The sequence below is a fragment of the Natator depressus genome, chromosome 12 (genome assembly GCF_965152275.1).
Source record: "Natator depressus isolate rNatDep1 chromosome 12, rNatDep2.hap1, whole genome shotgun sequence".
NCBI lineage: Eukaryota > Metazoa > Chordata > Testudines > Cheloniidae > Natator > Natator depressus.
Window position 1 is genome coordinate 35,442,822 of NC_134245.1, and position 16,935 is coordinate 35,459,756.

At 36.4% G+C, this 16,935-nt stretch overlaps 1 protein-coding gene across 4 annotated transcripts in view; it reads left to right on the forward strand.

Annotated features, from left to right (window-relative positions):
* Positions 1–16,935, forward strand: part of USP10 (ubiquitin specific peptidase 10) — a 74,994-nt gene that overhangs the window by 30,912 nt on the left and 27,147 nt on the right. For 2 of the 4 annotated variants that reach the window (XM_074968848.1, XM_074968849.1), the window contains exons 4-5: positions 673–759; positions 3,429–4,454. In XM_074968848.1, coding sequence (XP_074824949.1) covers positions 673–759; positions 3,429–4,454 — 1,113 coding nt within the window. The remainder of the gene's footprint in view (positions 1–672; positions 760–3,428; positions 4,455–16,935) is intronic. The other 2 variants (XM_074968850.1, XM_074968851.1) reach the window with 1 other exon arrangement.

Sequence of the window (16,935 nt, forward strand, 5' to 3'; positions counted from 1 at the left end):
CTGAGCAACAACTCCATCTAAAGTCAGTGGAAGTTGTGAGTGCTTAGCACCTTTGGAAATCTGGGAAAAAAAAAAAAAAAATTGAGGTGCCTAAATATGGATTTAGGTGCCTGACTTTAAACGCCTAAGTTTGAAATAGGGATGATTACCCAAATGGCTTTCTGTATGGTTTAGCACAAGCTATATAGAAAGCTGGTTTCTGCAAACGTTTTTCAGATCCTGCCCAGACCATAAATACTCCCTCCCTCCCCTGAGATTGGTTAATGATGGCAAATCAAACTTTGCCTGAAAAATGTGTCCTACTTAACAAACATGCACTATAATGTGCCTGCATAGTATCATAGTTATGGCTGCATAAGAAGCAGTTGAAACTAAAATGGAAAAAATTACTCAGGCAAAGTCTTGTTAGTAACGTTGAGATTACCCATTGATCACATAACCATAGTATACAATGTTACTGTTTTTATGGTGTAATGATATCTACAATGAATGGCTGGAGGAGCTGTTGATGCATATTATGAATAATTGCATTTGGCTAAAAAACTGCATGATACACAGTGCATACTAATTCTTAATACGCATTCACAGCTTTCATTCTAATGCATTGACATGATACATTGTAACATCTTCAAAGGGTATCTTGTCAATGTTCAGTATTCTTCATACCTTCAGGTGCATCCATTTCAATCCATGCAACAATAGATCCTCGAAACACCACGGAATGGATTGAAACAAAGGTGGCTGGAAGCAAAGTGGAAGGTACAAAAATAACCATAAAAGAAAGTTGGTCTCTTTCATATTTTTCTTTAAAAAGGCACTAAAATACAATGTTAAAACAAATAAGGTTCCGTCATAACTAGTGGCAGTGTGGAAATGAGTGTTATGACGCAACCTTCACAGTTCCTGTAAATAAGAGGTATTTCAGGGGTTTGATTTAAAAAAGGAGTAAAAGTCTTAACTCCTTTTTGGTTGATTTTATCCACTTTACAGTTATTATAAAGTAAGTATTTTTTCTTACTGCAGTTTGGCTATAGGTAATAGACTTAAATTCCTTTGCTAATAATCCCCTGTTTGTGGGATTAATAGCATGTGCAATTTTGCTCCAGACTATAAAATCGCATACCAAGTCTTAGTCCAAAAGCAATTTTTTCTAATAAGAATTTAGGAAAAATCCTATGCTTGATTGGTTTCAAATTTTAATAAGTTTTAATTAGGGATTGGAAGGGATAGGAAGATTTCAACAGGTATTAAGAAAAATACACAATTTATTCCTAAAACTTAAAAATATTGTGATTGGCATCAACTTTGTTATGCTCTGTTGCATAAAAACAAGTGTTCATGACACTGATACACTCATTAACGTGGATCTGTTGAAATGCCGTGTGCACAAATAAATTGCACAGAATCGTGTTATCCTGTTAGCAAATGTATAGGTAAACTAGATGAATCTGTAGATGTAGAGATTAGTGCACCATATTATAAGTATTTATTTTGAAATAGTGACCAGTGTTGTTTGAACAGGAATCCTGTAGGAAAAGGATGATCTGAAACTCACTTTCTAGCAACACTTTTTTTTTTCGTTCCTTTTGCAAACAGAAAACAAATGTTTTCAAGCTCATGGAAGCAGTAATATATGTACCATAGAAAATCACACAAAATTGTTTTCTGATTAAATATTAATGAAAATTTGTCCTGGGAACCACTAAAATTCAAAATTAAAAAAACAGCATGAATTTTATAATCTTAATTACCTTATATACTCTGTCATAAGCCAAATATTTTTGGTAAAAAAGTGACGCATCATAGAGCGGGGGTCGGCTTATAAACGGGTCTATGCCAAAATTTGATGATTTTAAACTCTATTAAATCATTGAATTGAATATCTAATACATTGTCGTTTTGTTTACCTGGAGCATCTGCAGGCATGGAGCCCCTCAGTTCCCTGCGGCCGCGGTTCGCTGTTCCCAACCAATGGGAGCGGCGAACCTCGGCCACGGGGAACTGAGGGGCTCCATGCCTACAGACGCTCCAGATAAAACGTCCCAGCCCGCCAGCGGCTTACCCTGATGGGCTGGGAGCCAGAGTTTGCCAACCCCTGAAATATAGGGTTGGCTTATGAAAGGGTCATACAGTTTTTACTGTTTTTACGTATCCGTCTTGGGGGGTCAGCTTATAAACAAATGGGCTAATGAACAAGTATGTACGGTACATTATACCCCTGTTTGGTATTAATGAAAATTTCTGTCACAGTTAATACACTTTAAATGTCAAGGCAGCCTGAGGCATGTAGTGTTACTAGTTTTGCAATCTATTGATAAAATATATATGAGGTGGTCACTTAAGTTCCATACACGTGCAACATACGGTTCTTTGATATATATATAAACAGGAATTTAGTTAGGGTTTTACATTTAAAAAAACATGACTATGACAGCATTTCGATGTATTTCAGTCTATTATGAGAAAAATTCTTAGCATTTCTTGAAAGTTGTTATGAAATTATCGAGGTAAATTATTTCTCATTGTTCATATACTCACTTTCAATCAATTTATATTTTAAATGTAATATTGTGTCTGGCTTTGATCCAGTCACATTAGTTGTATTTCTTGTGACACATAAAATGAATATCATATCTTTTTATTATTAAGCTGCTGATAATTTTGGATTTCCAAAACCTGAAACATTTCCAGTTGAGTAGAATGTAAAATATCATTCTGCCATTTGTGATTTGTCTTACATATTCTTAATTAAAAAATCTTATCAGTTGCAAAGGTAGATTTTACTTTACTTTGGAAAAATGCAGTTTATAGACTTACTGTTATAGAAAACGACAGGTTTCAGAGTAGCAGCCGTGTTAGTCTGTATTCGCAAAAAGAAAAGGAGTACTTGTGGCACCATAGAGACTAACCAATTTATTTGAGCATAAGCTTTCATGAACTACAGCTCACTTCATCAGATAAATTGGTTAGTCTCTACAGTGCCACAAGTACTCCTTTTCTTTTTGTCATAGAAAATAAGACCTTCTTTAAAGATGTGCAGTAGTATGAAAAAGATGGTTCTTTTCATCACACTCTATGTTCCTCATCCTGCAGTTGGATCCCGGCAGACTACCAGTGAAGTCATTGAGACTCCATATGGCTGAAAGGGTACAACTGTGTTTCTTGCAGGATCTGTGCCCATATTTTCTTAAACTGAAGTCCTACTCTGTGTTACAGGAAAACTTTGATACTCTTTTCATCCTCATTTCATTTTAAAATATTTAAAAACCATCCTTTTTCAAGATACAAATGGACATTGAGGATGGTTTTTGTTTGTATGAGGAATGTCATTTATACTTACGTTTCAGGAAAACAGACTTGTCTGTTACTAATTTTGTATCTTTGTGACTGGACTTTACTAACAGACGTTTTTAATTTATTTTGTCCAGGGGAGGATTATCGGAGAATTGAATTTGGTGTTAATGAAGTTATTGAGACAGAGTCATCTGTGCTGAATAACACTGACTACAGTATTTCAAGCACTCTGAATCCTCAGGCTCCAGAATTTATCCTTGGTTGTGCATCAACTCAGAAAACCCATGATGACATTCTTAATGAAACTAACTACAACTCCATAGACTGCCAGTTCACTGATCCTGCCCTTGCTTTGGATAGCGGTTCTAATCCTGAAAGTGATAGCTTATCTGGGGGCCTTGGACAACGGGAGCGTAAAAAGAAGAAAAAAAGACCACCTGGATACTATAGTTATTTGGAAGATGTCAGTGATGGCATTGTTCCTGCAGAGGCTCTTGTAAATGGCCATGCAAATTCATCAGGACTGAATAGTATAAGCACAGAAGATACGGAACTTACAGGAGACATACCATCATCAGCCTCACCAAGGACTTGTAACAGCCCTGAAAATTCTGTGGACTTCATTAGTGAAGCTGTGTCTGATGATTCTGTTTCTAGTGTATTAGACAATACCAGGACTGCAGGGCAGCCTGAAATATGCAGTGTTACCAATTCTGAACAATTCTGCATCCCCTCAGAGGCTGGCAGAGAGAGCCCTTTAAGGACAGCTGTTGTAGAACCTTATGATGGTACTGATACTACTGAAAATCTTGGTGTTACTAATGGACAAACACTTGAATCCTCTGGTGAGGGCACAGCTGCCAATGGGGTAGAATTGCACACGATGGAAAGCACTGACTCAGACCAAGCTAAGCCCGAGGATGTTTCACCTACTGCTGAGGCAACAGCCCCGGTTTCAGGATCAGTCCCTGTTAATCAGCCTGCAAAATCGTGGGCTAGTCTTTTTCACAATTCCAAGCCCTCTGCTTCCACACCTGTGGCCTATGTTGAGACTAAGTGTACCCCTCCTGCCACATCTACTCTGGTCCCTGAAAAACAGGTTGAAGTCAAAGAGGGACCTGTTCCAGTTTCAGAGGATCCTGTAGCCATAAAGATTGCAGGTATAGTTAACAGACACTAGAGTGGACGTTCTGGTAGAAGAGTAACACGTTTTGCCTAAAACAAAAGTGTACAGTATTGAAAGAGAGAAGAGACACTTACCTTAATGCAAGATTAAGTTTGATTTTAATTACACAATTCAGAAAATTAATATAGTTATAAAGTGGGTAACTATTTCAACTTTCAGCTTTCACAGTAGCAGCCATGTTAGTCTGTATCCACAAAAAGAAAAGGAGTACTTGTGGCACCTTAGAGACTAACAAATTTATTTGCGCATAAGCTTTCGTGAGCTATAGCTCACTTCATCGGATGCATGCAGTGGAAAATACAGTGGGGAGATTTTATATACACAGAGAACATGAAACAATGGGTTTTACCATACACATTGTAACGAGAGTGATCAGGTAAGCTATTACCAGCAGGAGAGCAAAAGAAAACCTTTTGTAGTGATGATCAAGGTGGGCCACTTCCAGCAGTTGACAAGAACATCTGAGGAACAGTAGGGGGGAAAATAAACATGGGGAAATAGTTTTACTTTGTGTAATGACACATCCACTCCCAGTATTTATTCAAGCCTAATGTAATGTCCAGTTTGCAAATTAAACGGACGCAAATCAGACATCAAGAATTATAACATTCAAAAACCAGTCGGAGAACACTTCAATCTCTCTGGTCACTCGATTACAGACCTAAAAGTCGCAATTCTTCAACAAAAAAAACTTCAAAAACGGATTCCCAACGAGAGACTGCCGAATTGGAATTAATTTGCAAACTGGACAACATTACATTAGGCTTGAATAAAGACTGGGAGTGGATATGTCGTTACACAAAGTAAAACTATTTCCCCATGTTTATTTCCCCCCCCTACTGTTCCTCACACGTTCTTGTCAACTGCTGGAAGTGGCCCACCTTGATTATCACTACAAAAGGTTTTTTTTCTCTCCTGCTGGTAGTAGTTTACCTGATCACTCTCGTTACAGTGTGTATGGTAACACCCATTGTTTCATATTCTCTGTGTACATGAAATCTCCCCGCTGTATTTTCCACTGCATGCATCCGATGAAGTGAGCTGTAGCTCATGAAAGCTTATGCTCAAATAAATGTGTTAGTCTCTAAGGTGCCACAAGTACTCCTTTTCTTATTTCAACTCTGTCCTTTGAATAAACATTGCAATAATATCATAGGATCCTAAAACAAAAATACAGTAATATAAATGCTACATATAAGCATCTAAAGCTACACGAGGCATGGTTTAAATTTAACAGCACAGAGTTTAATTTAACAGTCTTACTGGAGGAGCAGTTTAGAAAAAAGTGTTTTGCTTTCAGTTGAACTATATTTGCTAAATAGTATGTCTCATTGCCCAGTGTTTGTGATCCTGTTATAATGCATATATTCAAGGGAAGAGTGTTCAGATTGCTTATGTTAGAGTTAAGAAATGCAGTTAATGTTAATCAGCTATAACATTTCATTAACATAATTCTTAGATTTTGTTTAATCCTTTTTAGGGCCGTCAAACGGTTAAAAAATTTATTGCAATTAATTGCAGTTTTAATCACACTACTAAATCATAATAGAATACCATTTAATTAAATATTTTTGGATGTTTTCTACAGTTTCAAATTGATTACAGTTACAACTCAGAAAAAGTGTACAGTGTTGAATTTAAATTATTTTGTTTACAAATATTTGCAGTGTAAAAATGGTAAAAGAAATAGTATTTTTCAGTTCACCTCCTACAAGTACTTAAGTGAAATCTCTGTATCGTGAAAGTGCAATTTACAAATGCAGATATTTTTTGGTTACATAACTGCACTCAAAAACAAAACAGTGTAAAACTTTAGAGCCTACAAGTCCACTCAGTTCTATTTCTTGTTCAGCCAATCGCTGAGACAAACAAGTTTGTTTACATTGATGGGAGGTACTGCTGCCTGCTTCTTATTTACAGTGACATCTGAAAGTGAGAACAGGCGTTCGTATGGCACTTTTGTAGCCGGCATTGCAAGGTATTTACATGCCAGGTATGCTAAACATTTATATGCTCCTTCCAGGCTTCGGCCACCATTCCAGAGGACATGCTGCTGATGCTTGTTAAAAAAAAATTATGCGTCAATTAAACTTGTGACTGTACTCCTCCGGGTGAGAATTGTACGTCTCCTGCCCTGTTTTACTCGCATTCTGCATATATTTCATGTTATAGCAGTCTCGGAGGATGACCCAGCACATGTTCGTTTTAAAAACACTTTCACAGCAGATTTGACAAAATGCAAAGAAGGTACAGATGTGAGATTTCTAAAAATAGCAACAGTAATCAACCCAAGGTTTAAGAATCTGAAGTGCCGTCCAAAATCTGAGAGGGACGAGGTGTGGAGCATGCTTTTAGAAGTCTTAAAAGAGCTACACTCCAGTGCAGAAACTACAGAACCCAAACCACCAAAAAAGAAAATCAACTTTCTGCTGGTGGCATCTGACTCATGATGATGAAAATGAATATGCGTTATCAAGCAGAACCGCTCATCAGCATGGAAGCATGTCCTCTGGAATGGTGCTTGAAGCATGAAGGGACATATGAATCTTTAGCATATCTGGCATGTAACTGTCTTGCAATGCCAGCTACAACAGTGCCATGCGAACGCCTGTTCTCACTTTCAGGTGACATTGTAAACAAGTTTCAGAGTAACAGCCGTGTTAGTCTGTATTCGCAAAAAGAAAAGGAGTACTTGTGGCACCTTAGAAACTAACCAATTTATTTGAGCATGAGCTTTCGTGAGCTACAGCTCACTTCATCGGATGTAAACAAGAAAGCAGGCAACATTTATCTCCTGCAAATTGTAAGCAACCTTGTTTGTCTGAGTGATTGACTGACCAAGAAATAGGACTGAGTGGACTTTGTAGGCTCTAAAGTTTTACACTGTTATTTTTGAATGCAGTTTTTTTGTACATAATTCTATATTTCTAAGTTCAACTTCCATGATACAAGTACTGCAGTGCAATCTCTTTATGAGGTGAATTGAAAAATACATTTTTTGTTTTTTACAGTGCAAATATTTGTAATAAAAAATAAATGTAAAGTGAGCACTGTACATTTTGTATTGTGTGTTGTAATTGAAATTCATATATCTGAAAATGTAGTAAACATCCAAAAATATTTAAAATAAATGGTACTCTATTGTTTAAGAGCACAATTAATCACGATCAATTTTTTTAATTATGCAATTAATCGCGATTAATTTCTTTAATCACTTGACAGCCCTAAAGAATAGAAAATTTAGTGTGTTTCAGTATGCAGTCAAAAAAACCCTAGCTGCATTTGTGTGAATATGTCATCCCCCACATCTGGAGAGGCTTTCTTTAAACATTATAAAATTAAAAAAAAGTCACCTCTTACTTTTAGCCACTGAACAGGCCTGAGCAAAAGCGTAAGGAACCTCAGCCCAATGATACTTTGTGGATAAAGTTATAAATTATAAAAAATAGGGGCTTTGGCCAGAAATGCCATCATATCCATAGCTAAAATGTACATTCTGGTAAAATTGAATAAAAATTTGCACAATATGTAAATTAACCTAATTAATTGTCCTTCAAGAGACTCAGTCCATAGGTATTTACTCTTCCAAAAATGTTGTCATATGAATCTGCAAAGTAGAATGCCTTATGTAAAAATGCTTGCACAAAATCCTGTTGATATGCCATTAACTAATCTATAAGTAAATTGGAAACTAATGTGTGGACAATTTCTAATGAAAGATTATCTGTATTTGGGAGTTTTCTACTCTAACCAGAAATTGACCTGGGGCTTTCTATCCCAAACCAGCAGGACTACTTGTGGAGGTAAATAGTCTATTTTCCCCCTGTCAGTAGCGGTTCTGTATGAGGCTTGTAAGTAGTAGGCTCATTCACTAAAGATACTTATGTTCTGTAGTTTTGCCTTGGGGCGGGGGCAAATCCTACTGACTTATTCACACATGTAGTCTTATTTGCTTATGTGGAACTACTCACATAAGATGATCAGTGTACTGACCTAGCCCAACTCTGCTTTGCTTTTAAACTAGATGAGATCAGATACAGTCAGAGTAGCACAGAAATGGCTGTTTAACAAGAAACTGTCAACTTTAAAATTACACTATAGTCTAATTTTTTCCCTAATGTTGTAACACCTAAAATATTATAAGTGAAAGAAATTACAGTAACTGTTCTGTAGTTTATGTTTGAAATCACTTCATGTTTTGTTATTTTCACTGTTTTCTCTGTATAGCCAGATACTATTTTTTTCCCCTCCTTATATGTATTTTTCACTCACGTAAGAGGAGAGAAAAATTTATTTTTTTGAAAATTATTATAAAACTGCAAGGTTGGCAAAGGGGACTTAAACAGGTATAGTTCTTGAAATTAATTTTAATTTTTTTAAGTGATTAGATTACATTGACTAGATGTAAAGCATGCAGCAATTGTCTCAATACCAAAATTGTTGTTCCTGTATTTATTTTATCACAAGATGCACATATACTTTTGTTATATATTATTTGAGTTTTCTTACCCTGTTAGCTTTAAAATGTTATAAACTGCACTATGGGTAACAAGTTTAAAAATTATGAAGGTTATTGCTGTAGGAAAATGGTGAAGAACAATTTGACTTTACCTTTTACCCCTTTGAGTTAAAGGGCCATTGGAAAATATATATGTTCATTTTCAGGTTTGCAGTTAATTGTTTTTGAAAGGTTTTACAAATACCGTGGCTTTAGGGTCACCGCCAGCAGATGAGCATTAAGCTCTCATTATTTAAAAAAGAGAAAAAATGTATTTTGTTAAAAGTTCATAAAAAAAATTGTCATAAAATAGTGAGATTTAACATTTATATTTTGTGAAACTGAGTTTTTAACTTTAAGATGTGATTTTTTTCAAATTGTGTGTTGAGTACTTTAAAAGGATAGCTGAGTTAAAAAAACATTTTTTAAAAACAAATTCCCTTATTTTCAGCTGTTAGCAGCTGGAGTAAGTTAGAGCAGTCTTGGGGTTTCTCCATCTGTTCTGTGGATCCGCTCTACATAGAGCTGCAATAAAACAAAGCCACCTGTATGTACCTGATCAGCCAGACCATAGAATGTAGCCAGATAGGTGGTGGGGTGTGTGTGTTTATCATATACATACATATACACACGTTTAACTTTTTGTAATTCGTTAATACAAATAAATATATCAAAATATATGTACCAAAAACTTTAAAAAACCTAATGTCACTAAAAAATTTAATATTTTAATGTTAAAATATTAAATTTTCTATTGATTTTTAGGGTCTCAAATGTTGTTTTAAAAACAAATCTGAATTTGGGGCCTAAATTGATCTGATGGCATACCTTTAAATCTGTCATGCAAGCATTCTAAAACTAACACAGTACTTCACGTGCTTTGAGCTTAGTGGTTATCATTCGATTCTAATATTTGTATTAGGCTTTAATGCTTTTGGTCCAGTCTGGCATGGTGGTGAGTTCTGGCTTTATGGGAAGGTAAGAGCATTTATCAGCTTATCACTTCATCTAATTGGGCCCGTTAGCGTTTTGGCATTTTACATTTTAAGTAGCAGCGTTGTGCAATTTAATGAAAAATCTAACTGACTTTAAAATTGTTATCGTACCATAGGGAATTTACATTAGATTCTAAATACCTATTATCAAAACAATGCATTGTTCTGTTTAAAAAAAAAAAAACTTTCTAAAAATCCTTTTATCAATGATAGTACACACACACACAAAGAAGAGTCGTCTCTGGAACAAACATTTTTAAACAACCCCCCCAAAATTAATAGGCAAACATATCTTTTTTTCTTTTGAGGGGATATTGCATAGAGTGGAGAGTAGGAATCATTTAATAGTATTTTAAAAGTAATTTAAAATCACGAGACTTCTTATAAAGTGTATGACTGACTGAAACTTGGTGTGTTGATCTTACATCTCTTGGTATCAACCCTAATCTGGAGGGACTATGTTGAGAGGAGAGAGGATAGTTCAGTCTCTGTGTTGATTGGATCCACGTCATATGTGCATGCAGTGATGGCTTAGTTGTGTATAACCAACTCGGTTCATATAATATTAGTCAAATTGTGCCATGTATGTGTACACGAGCCACCTAGTGTCTTGTCCATCATGCAATAGTGAATAATTGGCTATTAAGCCATTTTGTATCAGTTAGAACTAGGGCTGTTGATTATTTGCAGTTAATTTACGCGATTAATCACAGCTAAACAATAGAATACCAATTGAAATTTATTAAATATTTTGGATGTTCTTCTACATTTTCATATATATTGTATTCTGTGTTGTAATTGAAATCAAAGTGTATAATATATTTTATTACAAGTATTTGCACTGTAAAAATGATAAAAGAAATAGTATTTTTCAGTTCACCTCATAGAAGCAGTCTTTGTCATGAAAGTGCAACTTACAAATGTAGATTGTTGTTGTTATTACATAACTGCCATGCAAATGCCTGTTCTCACTTGCTGGTAACATTGTAAATAAAAACAGGGCAGCATTATCTCCTGTAAATGTAAACAAACTTGTTTGTCTTAGTGATTAGCTGGACAAGAAGTAGGACAGAGTGGACTTGCAAGCTCTAACATTGTACATTGTTTTATTTTTGAATGCAGTTTTTTTGTACATAATTCTACATTTGTAAGTTCAACTTTCATGATAAAGAGATTGTACTACAGTACTTATATTAGATGAATTGAAAAATACCATTTCTTTTGTTTTTTACAGTGCAAATACTTGCAATCAAAAATAAATATAAAGTGAGCACTACACTTTGTAGTCTTTGTTGTAATATACATCAATATATTTGAAAATGTAGAAAGCATCCAAAAATATTTAAATAAATGGTATTCTAATCGTGATTAATTTTTTCAATCGCTTGACAGCCCTAGATAAAAGGCCTTATCAGTTGTTGCCTTACCAGTCACTTTTAACTTCCAGCACCTCTGTTGCTTATATCAACAAAATATGTTGGTCTGAAGCTGGTAATGGTCTTAATGAACACGTAATAGGTATGGTTATTGTGCTCCTTGGGGATCAGTTCTTCCACAGACACCTTTATCTTCTGACTGGTCTCTTACCACCTTTCCTGATATCAAAAGAAATGTGGGAACATAGACTTGTAGGTTAATTTTCTGTCAAAACTTTCATTCCGTTACTTTTGGCAAGATTTATTTTCTTTACCAAAACAGCTAAGTCAAATAACTTATATTGCTGTATCATAAGTGAACTTACATTAAAATCTAGCTTAATGCATACTGAATATCATTAGAATACTGTTATAATAGTTTATTTATAGGCATTGTGGGACTAAAATCCCCATTCTTAAATTATCCAAAAATTATTTCATTTTTGTTCAAAATTACTGCAAGAAGATTTTTAATAAATCTGTACTACTATTCTTCCACCAGGTGGGAGCAGAGACACATTTCATAATGGAGGTGTTTGTAATATAACAAAATAACAGTATGATTATACGCCGTTTTCTTTAGCAGCTTGGATTTTGATAACTGGTTTTCAAAGGAAAGAGTTCACAGTAGAAATCATTCTCCAGTCAAAAGGAGACTGCCTTTAGTAACAGCTGGCTTACTTGTAATAAAGTGATTGTTGCAATATAGAGAGCGTCTGTGTGAATACTGGCCATTCAACTGAGAATCTAAATACCCCATTAAAACTTGTAATCACTGTGGTTTTCTGATCTTATGGGAAAAGATAATTACTAATATTGATCATTGGCTGTAAGTGACATTAAGGTGCTGGTAGGGGGGTTGTATAAGTACATACAAATGTGTGTAAAATATGAAAAGAATTTCATTTTATTGTTTTGAATTCATCCCCTTTGCCTAACTCCGCTGTGCTCCATTTCAGGTCCTGATTCTCTTCTCCCTAGGTGGACCATAACTGTATACTCATTCTGTCAAACATTTATTTCTGTCTTGTTGTCCGAGTTCCCCAGGAAGCTCTGAAAACATCCTCCTCCTCCCATCTTGTGGTTCAAACATAGGACTAGGAATGAGGAAATGTGGGTTCTGTTTCTGACATTATCCTAGATACGTGTGTGACCTTGGTCAGGTCACTTTTTTGTGCCTCAGTTTCACCAACTGTTAAATGGGGACTTAACCTCACAAGTTACCTGTGAGGTCTAACTTAAAGTTTGTGAAGTATTTGTACCTCAGATAGAAGGTGCTGTAGTAGTGCCAAAGAATAATTGCATAATCTTTTAGGACCTTTGTGATTTTAACCCTCTGCCTTCTAGAAGAACGTTCTATAAAGCTCAAACATGCCGCTTGTTGAGTGAAGTAATGAATTTTGCTCCAAGGGCTGACACGGACACAGCTACTGCTAGCCTAGGAACACAAGACTCAGAACTAGAAATGAAGCATGGCAGAGTTAGGTCATTGGGATGCCATGGAAATATGAAATTGAAATGTGTTTTCTTATCACACCATACCTTGTAGACACTGGTTTAATTTTAGGGTTGCTCATGATTGCGGTCCTGCTAGGACTCTTAATGTCTGCCTGTCCACCTCAATAGTATTTGCCATTGAAACTTTCAATGTTCTTCAACTCAGGGTTATAGTTAATCATAAGGAGATGTAGTAAAATCAATATTTAGTATGTTTTTTTTTAATTTAAAAATGGAATGCTAACTCTAACTAGGTAGTGTCTATTAACTTGTTTTGTATGGATAGAGGATATCCACCCTGTTGTAAAGTGTCTATTTCTTCTCTTTTACTAGTATGTTAAGCTTTGAACTTAACCTCTTATTTAAAGGATGGTTTTGATTAGAGAGAATTGATAAATTTTCCAGCAATTAGATTGCAATCATAAAAAGATCCTCAAAACAACATGTTTTTAAAACATAAATTCCACTTGTGTTTGAGAGTATTTGTCTAGATCAGTGGTTCTCAATTTTTTTAATGCCATGACCCTATGTTAGAACATAAAAATTGTCAGTAATCTCCCACCTATTTAGTCATAAACAAAGGGGAAGAGAGTGTTTGTAAACCCAGTTCTCCCTGGCCCCATCTCCGTCAGGTTAAAGCAGAGTGTTTTTTAATTGTTTGTATGTGCATATCTTTTCGTGCTGACTGATTGAAATAGCTTTTAAGTGAATCTGTATAACTGCAGGAAACAAGTTATGACAATGTGAGGTCAAATGAAATTAAACAAAATGCTTTTAAAAGTTTTTGAAAACTCATTTCCTGGAGATGTTTTAGATCTAAACATTGTTTCCCAAACCAACTTTGTGGCCACAAGAGAATCATAGAATCATAGAATATCAGGGTTGGAAGGGACCTCAGGAGGTCATCTAGTCCAACCCCCTGCTCAAAGCAGGACCAATCCCCAATTAAATCATCCCAGCCAGGGCTTTGTCAAGCCTGACCTTAAAAACTTCTAAGGAAGGAGATTCCACCACCTCCCTAGGTAACGCATTCCAGTGTTTCGCCACCCTCCTAGTGAAAAAGTTTTTCCTAATATCCAACCTAAACCTCCCCCACTGCAACTTGAGACCATTACTCCTTGTCCTGTCATCTTCTACCACTGAGAATAGTCTAGAACCATCCTCTTTGGAACCACCTTTCAGGTAGTTGAAAGCAGCTATCAAATCCCCCCTCATTCTTCTCTTCTGCAGACTAAACAATCCCAGTTCCCTCAGCCTCTCCTCATAAGTCATGTGTTCCAGACCCCTAATCATTTTTGTTGCCCTCCGCTGGACTCTTTCCAATTTTTCCACATCCTTCTTGTCGTGTGGGGCCCAAAACTGGACACAGTACTCCAGATGAGGCCTCACCAATGTCTAATAGAGGGGAACGATCACGTCCCTCGATCTGCTGGCAATGCCCCTACTTATACATTCCAAAATGCCATTGGCCTTCTTGGCAACAAGGGCACACTGTTGACTCATATCCAACTTCTCGTCCACTGTCACCCCTAGGTCCTTTTCCGCAGAACTGCTGCCTAGCCATTCGGTCCCTAGTCTGTAGCGGTGCATTGGATTCTTCCGTCCTAAGTGCAGGACCCTGCACTTACCCTTGTTGAACCTCATCAGATTTCTTTTGGCCCAATCCTCCAATTTGTCTAGGTCCCTCTGTATCCTATCCCTACCTGCCACCGTATCAACGCTCCTCCTAGTTTAGTATCATCTGCAAATTTGCTGAGGGTGCAATCCACACCATCCTCCAGATCATTTATGAAGATATTGAACAAAACCGGCCCCAGGACCGACCCTTGGGGCACTCCACTTGATACCGTCTGCCATCTAGACATGGAGCCATTGATCACTACCCGTTGAGCCCGACAATCTAGCCAACTTTCTACCCACCTTATAGTGCATTCATCCAGCCCATACTTCTTTAACTTGCTGACAAGGATACTGTGGGAGACCGTGTCAAAAGCTTTGATAAAGTCAAGAAACAATACATCCACTGCTTTTCCCTTCATCCACAGAACCAGTAATCTCATCATAGAAGGCGATTAGATTAGTCAGGCATGACCTTCCCTTGGTGAATCCATGCTGACTGTTCCTGATCACTTTCCTCTCGTGTAAGTACTTCAGGATTGATTCCTTGAGGACCTGCTCCATGATTTTTCCGGGGACTGAGGTGAGGCTGACTAGCCTGTAGTTCCCAGGATCCTCCTTCTTCCCTTTTTTAAAGATGGGCACTACATTAGCCTTTTTCCAGTCGTCCGGGACTTCCCCCGATCACCATGAGTTTTCAAAGATGATGGCCAATGGCTCTGCAATCACATCCGCCAACTCCTTTAGCACTCTCGGATGCAACGCATCCAGCCCCATGGACTGATGATAAAGGATAGAGGATGATAAAGATCCTAGCATTACTGGTTGTTTCTTCAGTTTACATCTCACTGTAAGAAAAACAAACAAAAATTAAGTTTAATTTATGTTTAAAGAAGATAATCATGAGGAATGAACTAAACACTTCACAAATTCCAAACTTCAGTATTGATTTTTATTAGAATGGAACATTCTAGGACAGAGTCTTAGTTTAGCTTTTATAAAAGCTGAAAGTGTTCAAAGAATATCAGGAAGCATTTTTTCTAATTTACGACTTTGAAACTTTTGATGTTTTAATCTGATGTAGAAGAGTGGTGATATATTATCAGAACAGTAATTTTTTTAAGTATGGAAATGTACTTTTTGAAGTGCAAATTGTGGTTTTGCAAGAGATAAAATTAATAGAGACTTGTACCTTAAAATTTCTGGTACAACTTAAAAAAGCTTTAAGGGGAAGATAATGTGTTTAGCAAATACACGTAAATTAAATATTTAATCTATTAGGTATATGTTTTGAAAAGTTTAAACATTTATAAATCATGCAGCATCTAAGTGTGATATATTTATACTTCCCTTTATTCCCAATAAAAGATTTTTTTTATATGGTAGTGTCTAAACTTTAAAAGCTAAAATCTTTCCTTCTAAACAATTGTGTACATTTTTAGGGACTTTTCTGTTTCCTGATGCTTCTTATGATAATTGTTAATTGGGTGGTTGAAAAATTTAACTGTTTGGTAGTTTCCAGTATGTTTTATTAGGATATGAACTTACTTGGTTGTGAAAGTACAAAATTAAAATAGTAAAGAATAGTATTACCAAGGAGGCGCACTGGCTTTGGAGTAAAAGGACCTGGATTTTATTTGTGGTTCTGCCACTTACCTGTTGTGTGATTTTGGGCAAGTCACTTCACCTCTTTGTGCTTTCATTTCTCCTCCCACCCTTTGTCTCTCTCGTCTATTTAGATATGCTTGCTGTGAACATGTTAGGTCTGATCTACATTAAAAAGTTAGGTCGACTCAGCTGTGTCACTCAGGGATGTGAAAAATCCGCAACCCACAGCGATATAATTGTTCCTGTTGTACACAGCGTTCGGTTGATGGAAAAATTTTGACCTAGCTACTGCCTCTTGTGGAGATAGATTACCTATGCTAACGGGAGAACCCCTCCCATTGGCATAGGTAGCATCTGCTCTGAACTTCTACAGTGTCGCAGCTGCAGCATTTCAAGTGTAAACAACTGTCAGTCTCTTGTTGTGTTTATAGAGAACCTAGCACAGTGTGGCCCCGTCTCATTAGGGCCCAGATGCTACTGTAATAAAAATAGTAATAATAATCCACTCTTGTTATAAAGGTACACTATTTCCCTAAGCTCCACATTTCACCTATCTTGTAAATGTGTTGTGGAGTACTGTGCAGGTTCTAAACATCTCATCAGATTTTGAAACGAGCCCCACATCTAATGGTTCCTATGTAGGTTCTCAAATAAATGGCTATATTTACAAAACTGCTCATCCCCTGTTTTTCTCACTTTTGCAAATCTGATCGCCTTATTTTGAAGCCTAAATGGGAGCTGAGCAGTTTTGGAAAGGTGGCCCTAATGATGGATGGTAAGCACTTTTGAAGATCTTGGCCACATTTTTAAAACGGGACAAGAGAC